The sequence below is a fragment of the Raphanus sativus genome, chromosome 6 (assembly GCF_000801105.2).
Source record: "Raphanus sativus cultivar WK10039 chromosome 6, ASM80110v3, whole genome shotgun sequence".
Classification (NCBI taxonomy): Eukaryota; Viridiplantae; Streptophyta; class Magnoliopsida; order Brassicales; family Brassicaceae; genus Raphanus; species Raphanus sativus.
The window spans coordinates 1,151,116-1,167,697 of NC_079516.1; the positions used below are offsets into that span (position 1 = coordinate 1,151,116).

Here is a 16,582-nt window from a genome sequence, read left to right on the forward strand (position 1 = left end):
ATCCAGAAGATTCAAATACTTGAGACAAATATTTTTTCCGATTGTATTTTCTAGCTATAATATTATCTATGCCATACTCTGCTTCATAATGAAACCAACAGGTAAATATATAGATTTATAACTTGGCCAATATACACTGTCATTTCATTCGAAAACACACACATATCGATTTAATACCGCCAAGACATTGATTAATCTTTAATTGTACCAACTAATTCCACGTACATAGGGGTGTCAAAATGAGTTACAACTCATGAGTTAGCTCAGCTCAACTCATTTTTTCATGAGTATGATCACTATATTTTAAGGCTTATTTAATAAATGAGTTTAATGATCGAGCTTAAAAAAGATCACGAATTATATGAACGATCGTTAATGAACATGAGCTGACTCATGAGCTCGTTCATTTCTTATGGAAAAAGATAATTTTTATATTTATCATATTTTTCTTAAAAACTAAAATGTAAAATATACATAAGTAATATAGGAGTAAAACTTTTAAAAGTTATCTATACTTTTTCTGAAGAAAGAAAAGAGACTATCCTGTTTAGAAATTATCAAAATCTTCTATATAAACCCACGTTAACCATATCATCTCTCTCACAAATTTCATTGATCTCAAATTTGATATACGTCTCCTCTCACTTTGCTTATCGTAACTCAGAACTCACGATAAGTTATTTATGATTAATAGTTTTATTAAATTTTGAATAATACTATAGAAGTAATTTTATCGATGTTTAATTTAATATAGTTATAATTATTTTGTGTTAGATCACGAGTTAGCTCATTTAACTCATGATCTAGATGATCCGAGTACGAGTTTGCATATTGAAACTCATATAATAAATGAGCTGATCTGAGCTAACTCATAAAAGAGCCGAGCTTACTATGAGCTAAGCTGAGATGAGCGAGCTAGCTCATTTTGACACCCCTACACGTACAACATTCGTCAGATCTCATGATATTATATTCATATCGATGTAACATACCATTAAACATGATATCTACACAGATTTGTCGGTGTGTTTCACCATATAAGCACCACATTTTTTTCCAACTAACATTCTTCTATATTTGATGACATGTGAACCAAGTTAATGAAATATTATACTACATTGTTCCAAATAAAGTTGTATGCAACCCATTTAATTCATACCAAAATAGCCAAATCCTGCTCAAATCTCAAATTTGTCATTCAAGTAATACCAAATCACATTTTTCTGTACTAACAAAACAAGTAACATAATCTCCATCAACTTTTCTACGTTTACGAATCTTCCGACAATCAACATGTCATCCATGCGTTAATTCTTATTTCTTGTTGTTTAGGTTTCTTTTGGGCTTAATTGAAACTATATTTAGTTTTGGTCTGTTTGTATTTACGGGCTTAGAGGCTTCTTTAATGAAAAGAGAGTGTTGATAAACAAAAAACTGTTCGACACAAGAGCACAAGAAAAGAACAAGTCCATAAAAAACAAATCTGAAACAGAGTATGTAAGCTAGAATTAAACTTTGATAGCGTACTTCCTGATTGGGAAATACATCTCCTTCTTCTTCTCACGCTCTGTCTTCAACGAGAGCTGCGAAGCAACGAAAAAAAAACAAAGAACAAGATCAGAATCACACCATTTGCAATGATCAGAACAACTTTGATCTATATGTTTTCCATCAACAAACCTGATGTTTGGTGAGGCGCCTGCGGATAGCACGTGTTTTCTTGGGGCGGAGATCGAGAGGGATGAACTTCTTGTTCTTGTACGCTTCTCTGAGAGCAGACTTCTGCTTCTGAGATGTCACGGTCAATACCTGAGCTATCGATTTTCGGACAACCTTGCTATAGTTCATTACAAAACCCACATAACCGTTTCAGTTTCAAACATTTTTTTTTGTCATAACATTCTAAATCACGAACAGGTTCGAAGATAAATCTACGCATATTCCTACACTACTACACTAGAACTGAAACAATGATTTAAGCTAAAAATCGAAATCTAAAAGTTAGGAAGGAGAGAGACGTACATTTTGGAGAGCTTGTTGGGAGCACCTCCTGTGACTTTAGCGACACGGAGGAGAGCGAGCTCGGCCTTGAGATCCTGAAGCTGGTTCTGAAGATCGCTCTTCGACTTGTCTCTCAGCTCGTGAACCTTAATTCTTGCTACGAAACACAACGACAATAAAATTGAATCAGACGTAATCCTCAATCGAGTCAGGTTGAGTAAAAGGATTCATCGAACATACCCATCGTGAGCTTGAATCGTGTTCAACTGATGCGCCGCTGCTACTTGTTGGCTCAGAAAATCAGAGAACCCTAGAAACGAAGAAATGGTATTTATATACGAAGCTTTCTTTTTAATCAAAGGGTGATGATAAACCACCCCTCGAGTCTCTTTAGTGGGCCTTATAAAACCCATTAATTATATGTTGCCTCGTGTGACCAAAAATATATTTAATGGGTCTTAAGACTCTCTTTGTTGGGTTTGTGAAAGCCCATGTCCAACTCTATTTATCCGATTAGTACGATATTGTCCACTTTGGACCTTAATGGCAAGCTCTCATGGATTTACTTTTGGTTTCCATCCCAAAAGGCCTCGAACTAATTAGAGTTGGACTTCTCTTTATATATTAGACACTCTTTGTCTAATTCTCCAATGTGGGACTTAGTTTGATATTTCACATTCTCCCCCTCAAACTAAGGATCACATTCATCTCCCGTCCCGCAACTGATTTTCAGGATCGTCTTGACTTGATCTATGCCACACACACTTCTCATCATTCCTAACTCATAGGATATACCCGTTCACCACTCGAAGGGTATTTAGGTCTTCATGCATATTTTTCGTCAACCGCTCTGATACCAAATATAGAATCACAAGCTATCAAGAACTCAAACACACACTTAACAAGAAGTCCTTCTCTTATTATTCAATCAATCAAGCTTAAGTACAATATCAAAAGCTTCAATCACAAACTCGTATCATCAAACATCATCACAACATTCTCTTATATAGAGATTTCTATTTTCCTAATCCTATTTGATATTACAAAAACCAAAACCTCAACATATTAGGATTAGGTCAAGATACTTGTTCACTAAGCTTTCTTATTCTTTAAGCTTAAGTCAACATTCTCCCCCTTAAGCTTAAAGCCATCTTCACAAACTTCTTGAACTCCAATGAGACTTCTCATCTCTCTGAACTTTATTCTACCAAGTGATTTGGTGAGAATGTCAGCTCTTTGTTCACTTCCCGGAATGTGTTCCACACCAACTTGCTCGTTCTCCACGCACTCTCGAATAAAATGAAACCTCCTGTGTATATGTTTACTCCGACCATGAAACACAGGGTTTTTAGTTAACGCAATCGCAGACTTATTATCAACTCTAATAACCACACGCTTGGTGGCTTCTCCCACAACTTCACTTAACAATTCCTGCAGCCAAATGGCCTGTTTTGCAGCCTCTGTAGCTGCCATGAACTCAGCTTCACAGCTAGACAAAGCCACTATCTCTTGCTTAGTTGAGCACCAGGTTATGGGACTGTTACCAAGATAAAACACATGACCCGTTGTGCTTTTACCATCGTCATTGTCCACGTTATGTGAGCTGTCACTAAAACCTTCTAGCTTTAATCCTCTGTTTCGTTCAAACCGTAGCCCAAGAGTACTCGTTCCTTTTAGATACCGTAGTATCATCTTTAGTGCAGCGCCGTGTGAGACCCTTGGTTCCTGCATATATCGACTTAGAACTCCAACTGAGAAAGATAAATCAGGGCGTGTATGTAGAAGATATCTGAGACAACCAATGGTCCTTCGATACTCCTTTTCATCGATTCTTTCTTCAGTGAGAGCCCTTGAAAACTTGGCATTCATCTCCATTGGTACATGAGTAGGATTACAAGCATCCATTCCAGTTTCTTCTAAAATTTTCTGCGCATATCTATCTTGTTTCAGGATGATTCCGTTGTTACTTTGATGCACCTCGATCCCTAGATAGTAAGTCAAGAGACCAAGATCACTCATATCAAACTTCTTAGCCATCTCTGTTTTGAAGTTTAAAATTGACTTAACGGAGGAGCCTGTGACAAGTAAATCATCAACGTACACAACTACTACAAGTAACTCTCCATTCATCTCCTTCCGGTATAAAGATGGCTCCTTAGTACATCTCTGAAACTGAAGCCCACGCAATATCTGATTCAGCTTAATGTTCCAAGCTCGAGGAGCCTGTTTTAAACCGTACAAGGCTTTCTTAAGTCTATAGACCTTATGTTCTTGTCCACGCACAACGAACCCCTCCGGTTGCTCTACATAAACTTCTTCTTTCAACTCTCCATTGAGAAACGCGGTCTTCACGTCAAGATGATGGATTTCCCATCCTTTCTCAGCTGATAAAGCAATGATCATTCGAATAGTCTCGATCCGAGCCACTGGAGCAAAGACTTCATCATAGTCTATGCCGTGCCTCTGAACATAACCCTTTGCCACTAGCCTAGCCTTAAACTTACTGATGCTTCCGTCTGCGTTTCTCTTTATTTTAAACACCCATTTAAGCCCTATAGGCTTTACTCCCACTGGAAGCTCCACTAGTTCCCAAGTATCGTTCTTTTCGATAGAGAAAATCTCGTCCCTACACGCATCAACCCACACTTCCAACTCCTTTGCTTCATCGAAACTCCATGGTTCATCATTTATCACCATCAGCAAACGCTCACATTCAACTTCAGCCAAAGTAATATAGTCATCAAGATAGGCGGGAGTAGTGGTTACTCTCTGTGATCTTCTCAATGGTGCTTGTACTTCATTATTCTCTTCATTACCTTCTTCTTCTTCTTCGTTATCCTCATCAATAGTTTCATCTTCTTCTTCATCATCAAGGTTGATAATTTCTTTAGTATCATCTTTTATTCTTTTTACTTGGACAACTAGTTTCTCGTCATGCTCTGTTTTCTCTTTTTCACTCCAATCCCACTTCTTTGTTTCATCAAATATAACATCTCGGGAGACAACAATACGCTTAGTTGATGGATCAAAGAGACGATATGCTTTAGACCCTGGTTCTGTTCCTAGATGCACAAGTATTCTTGTTCTATCATCAAGTTTCTTTCTTCCTGCATTAGTTGTCCTCGCATAACATACGCAGCCAAAAACACGCAGATGAGTGAGACTTGGTTTTTTAGACTTTAGAGCTTCGTATGGTGTCTTTCCTTCCAGTGACCGAGTCGCCACTCGGTTGATTAGATATGTAGAATGTCTCACTGCCTCACCCCAGAGTATATTAGGTAAGTGCATATGTTTTAACATACTTCTTGTCATCTCTAAGAGAGTCCTGTTACGGCGTTCTACAACTCCATTCTGCTGCGGGCAATAAGGCGCCGTTAGATGTCGTTTGATTCCATTTTCCTCACAGTACGCTGTAAAATCATTAGATAAGAACTCTCCTCCTCGATCTGTCCTAAAGGTTTTGATCTTACTCTGTACTTCCTGCTCTACCATCTTCTTGAATTGTTTGAATTTTTCAAACGCCTCACTCTTCACATTCAACAAGATTGTCCACATATATCTTGTATGATCATCAATGAGTACAAAGACGTAACGCTTCTGTGCTGTTGTTGATGGTGAGATAGGTCCACATAAATCTCCATGAATTAACTCAAGTGGCTCAGATGCTCGATATAAGGTTGCTTGTGGGAATGGTCTCCTTGTTTGTTTTCCAAGTAAACAAGATATGCAGGTTTCTTCTTTAGATGTGATCTTAGGTACGCCAATGACTAGGTCTTTCTCGACCATCATCCTGAGTTTCTCGGTGTTGATGTGACCTAGACGGGCATGCCATATAGATGATTCATTCATTGAAGAAACTTGCAAACACTGAATCTCATCAGTTTGCAAAGTAACCTTATATAGTCTGTTCTTCGAACGTTTTGTGCTTACCATTAGTGCTCCTGATCGATCGTACATCATCAGTGTATCACCTTTCAAACGGACTTCACATCCAACCTCAGTAGCTTGTCCTAAGCTTACTATATTGCTCTTTAACCCTGGAATGAAGTAGACATTATCCAGGACTTTCTTCTTGCCATTCTCAAACGTAAACCGAACTGAGCCTCTTCCTTTTATATCAATACGTGAGTCATCCCCAAACCTTACCTTGCCTATAATAGTTTCATCAATCTCTTGAAAGAACAGTCGGTTTCCACTCATATGGTTACTTGCTCCATTGTCGAGATACCATACGTTTATTGTGTCCATATCAGCTTCAAACACGGTAGGATTGACTCTGTTCTCATTGAGATAAATCACTTCGTTCATCATTAATTTGTCAGCCTCATGAGTGTCATCATCATTCTTCTCAACAGTCTCTTGGAGCTTAAGGTGTTTATCTGGACAATCAGATGCATAATGACCCTGTTTTTCACATCGGAAACAGGTAATGTGGGAAAGATCTCCATTAGATCGAAGCTTATAGGCTTCTCTCTGACTTTGGAAAGAACCTTGACGGCCACGACCTCTTCCTCTCCATGGTGTACGACCACCACGACCTCTGCCTTTTCCGTATCCTCCATAGTTCTCTGAGTCAGCATACATTAGTTTTGTCTGATCATCACCTGCATCATCTTCTTCCTCCTCTGAGATTCTTTCTTCATAAACCTTAAGCCGACCAACAATATCTTCAAAGCTTGTGTTTTTCAAGTCAAGCATCTGTTCAATAGAGGCAACGATTTGGATATACCTTTTTCTAGGTAAGCTTTTCAAAAATTTCTTCACCAACTTAGGCTCGTCTATTATTTCTCCTAGTGCAGCTGCCTTAGAAGTGATTTCAGATAGCTTTCCAACAAATACGTCTATGGTGTCTCCGTCCTTCATCTTGGTTTTATCGAACTCTGCCATCAATGTTTGCAGTCTTGCTTCTCGTACCCTCTCTGCTCCAAGATTTCGAGCTTTTATTGCGTCCCACACACCTTTAGCTGTATCCAAGTTTCCTATCTGCAGAACCAAAGCTTCTGGTACCGATTGGAACAAGTAGGCTATTGCCATATTATTTTTCTTCTCATCCTTGTTTCCAGGATCGATCACCTCCCATACCTCGCTCACCTTCAGTGCTATCTTCATCTTCATACTCCACACGGTATAATTTGAAGCAGTTAACATCGGAAACTTCACAGAGGGAGGACCACCTTCTTTCGTCGTAACAGGATCATCTTTAATATCTACCATGGTCGTGGATGTCTTGTATTAGGTCTGCAAGAATTCTTTGTATGGCTCTGATACCAATTGTTGGGTTTGTGAAAGCCCATGTCCAACTCTATTTATCCGATTAGTACGATATTGTCCACTTTGGACCTTAATGGCAAGCTCTCATGGATTTACTTTTGGTTTCCATCCCAAAAGGCCTCGAACTAATTAGAGTTGGACTTCTCTTTATATATTAGACACTCTTTGTCTAATTCTCCAATGTGGGACTTAGTTTGATATTTCACACTCTTTTTGGGTTTAAGGCCTTCGAAGAAAAAAAAAATGTTTCAAATAAAAATGTATTAGAATAGTCAGTATCACTTCTTCGCAGTATGTTACCAAGACAAAAGTATAGCATTGACATTTTGTGTGCATCACAAGGTGTTCTAAATTAGATCAAATTGGTATTTGAATGACATGGTTTCCATAACGAGTTTGTGTAGTTTGACCGTATTTTAGTATGGATGGATACCAATGATGATGATGATGGTCTTGTATCAGCAGACAGTATACATCTGTTTGGATAACTCTCAAGAAGATCATAAACTCCGGTTGAAAATGAAAAGTAATTAACTGACCACATGACTCCAAAATGGTTGTAGAACTCCACTTAATTAGGATTACATCTCAATGGTTTAAAAATAAAAAAGGGAATAACTAAATATAAATATCCATAAAACTGTAAGACTGTAAAAAAAGATTTAACCATTAAAAAGAAAAAAATATGCCAATACATAATTTGGAAATTGGTTTATCAGATCAAATAAATAAAATGAAAATGCATAATTATATCATAAGTTGGCTAACCCACATAAGAAAATACAATATGCAAACATGTAAAAGAGTTCCATAATACGTAATTGATTGTTTTCTCCATTCCAATTAACATTAGTGTCTAAACACATATTAATAAAACATAGAAAATTTAAACAAATTTAAACATAGAACAATATTAGTTCAGTTGTGTTCCATTATTTTCCACTCCAAACAATTTTCTAATTGATTTTATTCTGCTTACAATGTCTATCTTGATCAAGGTTATAACAAAATGTGTTGACAAAATCATTCTTCTGCATAGTATAATTCATAGTAGTATTATATTTATGCACATTATGTGTTTGTATATTTCAACTAACTATGTATTTTGATTAATCACCGAGCAGGTTGTTTTTGCGGCTTCAAACGAGGAAACCAGTGCATTAGTATGTTTCTAAATTTATAATTTATAGAGGCTGTAACTAGAAGGAAATCATGTGGAATTAGCTATTCATTGAATAACATTAAGATTTCACTTGTTAAATGGAATAAAAAAGTTTTTGATTCCATTTGTTCTTGTCAAGTTAAAAATCATTCATGATTAAAAAAGACAAGGAATGAAATGAATAGATGGAAAGATAAATATTCATTTTAATTCCTTCATCCCGTAAAATTACCAGCACTTTTATTTTATTAATTCCAACTCATTTTATTTTCTAAAATAAGACCAGTTACATCCAAATGTTAAGATTTAGAAAATAGATATTCTGAGTCATCTACATTTTTTATCCCATTAGAATAGTCTACAAATCTACAAATATACCACATAGAAAATTTTCCGGCTCACCGATACTCATATTGGCAAATACCCAAGTGGCTGTCAAAGCTTTAGTTACGCAATCGTTCATCTTACAACTTAAATAATTAGATTTTTTCTAGCTCATCGACACTTCTATTGTAAAATTATTCATAATGCATACTGTAAAATCTATAAAATGAGAAAACCATCCATGATATTAATTAAATTAGACAATTGTAGGTAAATTATATGACTACTTTTTTCCTAATTTAAATTTTTAAAATATTATTTTTATATCAATCAAATATTTTAAAGAAAGATCTCTTCTTTGTTGGCACTAGAGAATGAACACAGAAACAGAGGTGTTGTGATCATCTCTTCAGATGAGTTTTTTTTTCTGATATGCTGTCAGTAAGCTAGAAAAACGAAATGTTAGAGGTTTTACGTGCATACCTCAAGTATTGAAAATATGTTTACTTTTGAGTAATTTTATAAACTATTAAACTTAATATTAATATTACATTAAAGAATAATAAATTTATTAATTTATATTAGCACACGACACTTATACCAAGCCTAAACTGGATATTAGCACTTACAACATTAAGAGGAAGATCATGCGAGTCCACAACACCCTCGTACATGTGCTGTGAGACCGCTACAGAATCACTCCCAGCAGCATCATTCCTCCTAGCCCTCTTTTTCTCTTGGAAAAGAGGGCTTCTTCTCTCCTCCGGCATCAGGATCAGTCTCAGGTCCCTTAGCTTCTTCCTTTTTGGGTTTTGATGTGGCTTCGACAGCTGGATCGGTAAGATCCGACCGAACCCATGTGAGACAGAACAGCGACAGTTCGTTCGACTTGTCCAGACGATACTGGCAAAGTTTCCAATCTTGAATCATAAGCCGCTCTTTCTCTGTAGCCACCTTGGGATTGTTGTGATCGGTGACTATCTTCAGGTCATAATTTAGTACACCCAATTTGTTCAGATGAGTTTTTTTTCTGAGTATGCTGTCAGTAAGCTAGAAAAGCGGAATATTAGAGGTTTTACGTGCATACCTCAAGTATTTGAAATTATGTTTACTTTTGAGTAATTTTATAAACTATTAAACTTAATATTAATATTACAATAACGAATAGTAAATTAATTAATTTATATTTTATTTATTAAGTATTTGATTGATAAAATAATTATTTTGTATATATATCACATGTATCACATGTTTTATATTAAAATATCGACAGCCAAAAACTTATAACTACAATCAACTTAACAATAACAATAATCTCTACAATGGTAAATTTTTAGCTATATCTATCTCATCTACAACACAAATCTTGCTGATAAACTTATACAGCCACATTCTATCACCAATAGGAAATAGTAAGGATGAGCATTTTATCTGTTAAATTTGATTCGATTCGTTATTCATTTCAATTCGATCCGAAAATCTAGATATCCGTAGAGGCGGATATCCGATCTGCTCCGACTTATACTAAAAAATTAGAGGCGGATATCCGATCTGCTCCGACTTATATACATATAGATTTATTTCTATCACTAAATATAGAGTTTTAAATGTATAATCTTATATAATTATTATTTCAACATATAATTTTATTAATTTTGCTTATAAAATTACTTATAAGATATAAAATTAAGAAAAAAGATAAACCTTTATAGAAACTACAATTTTTCTAAAACTATTAATTTTAAATATTCATAAAACACATAGTTTCATTAATTTTTAGTTTATCTATTATATCATGTAAAATATTTTCTAAGAAAAAAAAATTGTTCAATGTTATGTAGATTTACTTGTATAGAACAAAGTAGATAAAATATCTGTTAATGTCCGTGAATTCACAAATATTCATAAATTTTCTGGATATCCTGAAAACCAGATATCCGTATTTTTTCAAAGAAAAACAAATTAGAAAATCAGATATTCGTGAAGCACGAAGCAAATCAAAAATACCAAAAATATGGTATTATTCGATCTGTGCCCACCTCTAGGCAATAGTACATTCAAAATGCAATTCATATGTATGTTGTTTTGTCCATTTAGTTATCAAGAAGGCCTAAAGATGTCTTATACTTGACCACATACATTTGTAAGGCATAAGCAATGTTCTTATTTTGTGGGTTCTTACTGAATACACATCACTCAGCCAAGTCAAATTATCCTACTACTGACGCCGTATTAGTGTTTAAGCCAATAAAAACAATATATAGCTGACCGAAAAAACATGAATCCATACCACTTTCAGCCGGCCTCACCACATGGAAACTAATAAAAACATACATAATTCAACAATATATACATTTAGCAAAGTTATTCCATATATTATTTTTGGTCATTTGAAATATCAAAGAAGGCCTATGAACATCAATATGGAGTGGTGTACTGGTACACCTGCTAAAGCTATTACTGAAACTATAATGGGTTATGGGTTATAAAGCTAAAATGAAAATTACTTCTTTTATCATCTTTTATGAAAATTACTAAAAATGAATATCTACTGAAACATAATTCAAAAATGTATGTATTTTTAGAACAGACAAAACTTGGGTTCACCCCCTACGGTGAACCTTCAAATTCACCACCTCTCTAATAACCAATCAAAGTACCAATTAGACTAAAGATAAAATAATTAAAAAAAAAAAATATCACATTTAATAATATTAATGTCAATATTTAATCTCTAAATTCAAACTATATACCATAAATCCAAATTATAAACCCTAAATTTTAAACTATAAACCCAAACTCTATACCCTAAACCCAAACTCTATACCCTAAACCTAAATCTTAAACCCTAAACCCAAACCATAAATCATAAACCAAGAAATCTAAACTTTAAACCCAAAATTATACCCTAAACTCAAACCATAGACCCTAAACCCAAATCCTATACCTCTAAAACCAAACCATAAATCCTAAACCCAAACCGTAGACTCTAAACCCAAACCCTAGACAGTAACCCAAACCATGAACTCTAAATCCAAAATTTAATTCTTAACCTTAAATTTCAAAAGAACAACATCAATATTAATCCAAATATTTAGGATATAGGGTTTGGATTTTGTATTTACATTTTGGGTTTAAAGTCTAGAATTTGGGTTTAGGGTATAGGTTTGGGTTTAGAGTTCAGATTTTTGGGTTTATGATTTATGGTTTGGGTTTAGGGTATAGAATTTGGGTTTAGGGTATAGAGTTTGAGTTTATAATTTAGAATTTAGGGTTTAGAATTCGGATTTAGGGTATAGAGTTTAAGTTTATGGATTAGATAGTGATATTAGCATTATTAAAATTGACACTATTTATTTTTTTAATTATTTTGATTTTTGAAAAAATTATTTAATATTTTTAATCATTAATCTAGTTGGCACTTTGATTGGTTATTAGAAAGGTGGTGAATTTGAAGATTCACCATAGGGGATGAATCGAATGTACTTTTAGAACTTATGTTGAGAAACCCCATTGGAGTTGTTCTTATCCAATCAGTTAAAATACATAATTCATGTAACAAAATACATACTTTGCATCAGATGTTCCTTCACACACAAATAGAGTTTTTTTTTTCATAATAAACATTTTTTTCAAATTTCAGTTTAACTGAATTTCTCCAAGGCTGAAACTATCAGAAGCTTAGCAAACGTAGTTAAATAACAGTAAACACTATCATAACCTACGATGACTCTCCATTCAGATACTTTCTTTGCGTTGTTCACCGTAGCAGTCACTATATACGGATCATCCAGAAGTAGCCTCGCAACATGCTCGAATTGTTTCGCAGCTTCATCTCCCTTCTTCATCAAAGAATACACCAACCCTTGAAACAGATACACCCTGAAATCTTTTGGATCATCCTTCACCACCTTTTCACAAATCCGAATAGCTTCGAGTGTGTTCCCTTCGACAACCTTAATCTGCGCTATCAGCATTCTTAAACCGCAAACCTCTTTCGTTTTCTTGCATCTCCGTATCGCCTCGTTGATCCTCGTCTCTAGCTCTGTTAGTTTAGGTTTGGAGTTGTAGAGCTCCATCACCAAGTAATGATACGCGTCGACACGGTTCGGATCTTTTAAGAGAATCTCTTCGAAAGCTTTGATGGCTGATTCGCTTTGGCCGTGGTACGACAGGATACGAGCCTTCATAGCCGGCCATCTGTTTTCGTCCGGTTCGATTTCTATCAGACGGTTCATGATTTCTACCGCTTGATCATGCTTATCTGAATCGAATTTGATTTTAGCCAGCGATAGTAATGCTTCCACGACGTTAGACTCGGTCTCGAGGCGTTTCTCGAGACTCGCCTCGTTGGTTACCCTCGTCACGGCTGGTTTGGAGACTAGATACAATGCAGAGAACAGAGAGGCGGTCGCGGTGAGGGTGATGAAGGTGGTTTTGAGCAGTGAGGGTTTGTGATTCGATGGTGATGAAGCTCTGATTACGGGAAATCTGACACGTGTTGACTTGGTTAGGTTTATATGATGAGGAGGAGCATGAGGATATCTCGGCTGGAGATTGGTGCGGACGTGAAATGTCGGTATGGAGCGCTGAAAGTTTGCCTGAGACGCCATTTGTTGTTCTTGATAAATACTCCACAGAGCAGACCAGGTTGAAAACGAAGTTATAGAACGAGACAAAGATTATAAAAAATGATTTTGTAATAAAAGGCTAAGTCCCCCCCAACGGTGAAGTCGGTTCCACTTGTATAAAACGAGATATATTGTGTCATTGTGTGCATCACAAGATATTGCTATTACTTTATTGTTTATTTGAATGAGTTTGCAAAACGAGATTGCGTATTTTGACCGTGTATTGGTATTCATGTATGTGGATGATGATGGTCTTGTAGTATATACACTATAGTTGTAGAGCACCACTTACACCTCGGTGTTAAAACTCATAAAGTAATTAATAATAGCATTCAAGTTGCAATAATAATTTAACAAAGTAAAAAAGCACATAGCTTAGCTATGAAGGTGGTCCGGCTGGTGCAGGTGGAATGGACGATGATGTTCATCCTTCTGCTGGTGGTCCAGGTCCCAAGATTGAGCAAGTCGACTAAGCTTCTCACTCTGTCTGTGTGTTTGTGTCTCAAACATATTTTTCTCTATTTTTTCGCTGCCTTTTCGTTTGTTTTGATTTAGCTACAATATTATTTTAATCATAGCAGAAGTTTCTCTGTCTGTGTGTTTGCCAGATGTCTCGTTCTACTTGTTTCAGAGTGTTTTTTTTTTCAATTGAAAGTTATGCTATGTTGCAGTTTGCTTGGATGGAAGCTTGCCTGGTTACCACTTTAGTAACGCTATACAATGAATTAGAACAAAGCTCAAAAGAATATCTCTGAAGTTCTTGAAACGCTATACAAAGCTCAAATGACCTTTCTTTTTTTGTTTTCTTTTGACCAAACACAATCCATAGATATATTATTTAGTAACAAACAACAAACTAATTTCTTCGATTATAGTTCTCGAGCAACTTCTCACACAGAGCTCTCTCCAACTCCGAACATCTTGACCGCAACCTATGCGAAGCTAAATACTCCCTCTGTTTTTTAAAGATAGATGTTTTAGAAAAATAAATTGTTTCATAAAAATGTATTTTTTATGTTTCCTATACAAAATTGCAAATTTCAATAAAATTGATTGAATTTATTGAAAGACTATTGGTTAAAATGCATTGGAATTTAATAATTTCTAAAAATGATGTACAGTTAATGTGTTTTCTTAATATGTGTGAAAACACCAAAACATAAATCTTAAAAAAACAGAGGGAGTATATATTTGGAGAAGATCCATAAGTTTCAGAACAAAAACAAGATGAAAAAAAATATAACAACATACCAGTAGCGCAATAAGTGAAATATCCAAAAGACACCCATTTGATTCTAGAGGCAAATTTCCCCACCTGAATCAAAACCAAACCACACACTTGTTAATCAAAGCAAATATTCCATTGAGAAAATATTCCTTCTTAACACAGAAGAAAAAGCTTCAGTCCTCCTATGTGTTCTTATCAAGAGCAAAGTATTACGACCAAGTAAATAAGGATTCATACCTTCTCAATCACGGGTCTCGTCATCATCGCCGTCATGATTTGCGTCGTCTGTCTCTCTCTTAGGGATTCGTCGCGCCACTCGATTCGTCTCTTGTGGTTCGGTTGGTTCTCTTCGAGAATAAATATGTTCTTTTTCTTCCTCTTGATGGGCCACGATTTCAGTATTTTCTTTTATTTTGGGCTAGTTAATGTTTGGCATTCACATGATATCGATTTTATTACAAGATCCACCAATATATATTTTTATTATGATTTACATAAGTTTCAAAATAAAATATATAGTAATTTTTTTTTGAGTTAGAGTTAATAAAATTTATTAATTTGGATGAAACCAATATTATTTTTAAGATTCATTTTTGGATACATCTTTGTAATATTTACTTCAGATGATAGGTCGTCAGATCATAGACTCATGTTCGACAATGGAGGATTCGAGCTGCTTCCTGAGCTATTTGCCCCACTATAACACACATGCACACTACAAACAGAAATGGTGGTTATCGATTCTTGGTCGATTCAAGGTACAAGGGTTTAATATGTTTGTTAAAGAGTGATGAGAATGTTCATGGTTAATTGATTAAATTTCCTGAATGTTTTGTTTAGGTTGATGTAAGAGTAGCACAAGAGAGAGTCATGTAACTGAGACTGCAGGTACAAACACTAAGACTTGTTGTTTGAAACAGGTTTGGTTTGGAGTTGAAATAAAAGTTATGGTCTTACTCTCACATTGGTCTTAAAAATACAGTGAATAAACGATTAATGACAGACAACACCTTAGAAAATCTTTAATTTCGAAGCAAGACATGACAACTAAATATACCCCTACTAGAGAAAAGCTGTACAAAGCAGTTACTCGATGAAGAAGATCTCAAACATAAACCAAAAAACATGACAATGGCATGATACGGTTCAGAAACTTGTCTAGGTGCGAGAATCCTTCAATTCCGCAAACGCCTGAAAAAGAAACATAAAAATACAATGAAATAATATCAATGTTATTCAGTTAATTATGAATGTTCCTTTACCTCGTCCAACGTCTTATCCAGATGTGCTACATGAGCTCCATGAAAATAAACAGCCAAGCCATATCCTGCACCGAACAGTAGAACGGGCAAGCCAAATTTCTGTCCTAATCTGAAAGGCTTCGAAAGAGAGAATCATATATCAATATCCAATCAGACAAAAAAATAATCAGGCAATCGCACCGATGGAAATCGATTTAGGTTCCGTTGAGAGAAGATTCGATCTTAACACAGTAAAAAAAAAAGCTTCAGTCCTATGTGTTCTTATCAAGAGCAAAGTATTACGACGAAGCAAATAAGGATTCATACCTGCGGGATCGCGGATCTCATAGTGCTCCCCGTCAATGATTTGCGTCGTCCGTCTCTCTTTCAGAGCATCTCCATCCCATTGATATATTTAGCTCTAAATGCTATAATAAAATAAAAAGTATTTCAATCCATTGCTATATTCACCTCTATAATAGAGCAATACTATTTTCACCTCTATAAATAGAAGAAAAAATAGCATTCCTCTATTACACAGACATATTTTTTTATTTCAAAATAGTCCTTTAATTTTTAAACTTTCATAGTTATATCAAAACAATTATTTTTATAAGAAAATACAGTTTTTATAAACATAAAATGACATTTTTGATTTACCTAACAATCTTTTTTTATTGAAACTTTTGTTTAAACAAAGTTAAAAAATGTATGAAAATCTTAT

General features: G+C 35.1%; 2 protein-coding genes and 3 long non-coding RNA genes across 5 annotated transcripts; 1 reads left to right on the plus strand and 4 right to left on the minus strand.

The window, feature by feature from the left end:
* Nucleotides 1-1,398: 1,398 nt before the first annotated feature.
* LOC108809096 (60S ribosomal protein L35-1) lies at nucleotides 1,399-2,379 on the minus strand. Its single transcript, XM_018581222.2, has 4 exons — nucleotides 2,242-2,379; nucleotides 2,023-2,158; nucleotides 1,681-1,837; nucleotides 1,399-1,583 (listed from the first exon to the last, which is right to left on the minus strand). Exons 1-4 carry the CDS (start codon nucleotides 2,243-2,245, stop codon nucleotides 1,509-1,511), a joined length of 372 nt encoding a protein of 123 aa, XP_018436724.1. The 5' UTR covers nucleotides 2,246-2,379; the 3' UTR covers nucleotides 1,399-1,508.
* A 9,958-nt stretch (nucleotides 2,380-12,337) lies between these two features.
* LOC108807546 (protein SLOW GREEN 1, chloroplastic) lies at nucleotides 12,338-13,430 on the minus strand. Its single transcript, XM_018579825.2, has one exon. It carries the CDS (start codon nucleotides 13,369-13,371, stop codon nucleotides 12,403-12,405), a length of 969 nt encoding a protein of 322 aa, XP_018435327.1. The 5' UTR covers nucleotides 13,372-13,430; the 3' UTR covers nucleotides 12,338-12,402.
* Nucleotides 13,431-14,112: 682 nt separating this feature from the next.
* On the minus strand, nucleotides 14,113-15,009 carry LOC108809406 (uncharacterized). Its single transcript, XR_001942831.2, has 3 exons — nucleotides 14,855-15,009; nucleotides 14,641-14,704; nucleotides 14,113-14,344 (listed from the first exon to the last, which is right to left on the minus strand). It is a non-coding gene; the product is annotated as an uncharacterized LOC108809406 (long non-coding RNA).
* Nucleotides 14,827-15,593, plus strand: LOC108809407 (uncharacterized). Its single transcript, XR_001942832.2, has 3 exons — nucleotides 14,827-14,955; nucleotides 15,241-15,375; nucleotides 15,458-15,593. It is a non-coding gene; the product is annotated as an uncharacterized LOC108809407 (long non-coding RNA).
* Nucleotides 15,551-16,321, minus strand: LOC108809405 (uncharacterized). Its single transcript, XR_001942830.2, has 3 exons — nucleotides 16,186-16,321; nucleotides 15,880-15,996; nucleotides 15,551-15,808 (listed from the first exon to the last, which is right to left on the minus strand). It is a non-coding gene; the product is annotated as an uncharacterized LOC108809405 (long non-coding RNA).
* Nucleotides 16,322-16,582: the final 261 nt, after the last annotated feature.

What these genes read in the sequence shown, in the direction of transcription:
- LOC108809096 (XM_018581222.2), bottom strand. An exon ending in CCCAACAAGCTCTCCAAAAT is followed by an intron (nt 1,838 to 2,022) that starts GTACGTCTCTCT and finishes AATGAACTATAG; the next exon opens with CAAGGTTGTCCGAAAATCGA. An exon ending in GGCGCCTCACCAAACATCAG is followed by an intron (nt 1,584 to 1,680) that starts GTTTGTTGATGG and finishes GTTGCTTCGCAG; the next exon opens with CTCTCGTTGAAGACAGAGCG.
- LOC108807546 (XM_018579825.2), bottom strand. Translation starts at nt 13,371, where the DNA reads ATGGCGTCTCAGGCAAACTTTCAGCGCTCCATACCGACATTTCACGTC.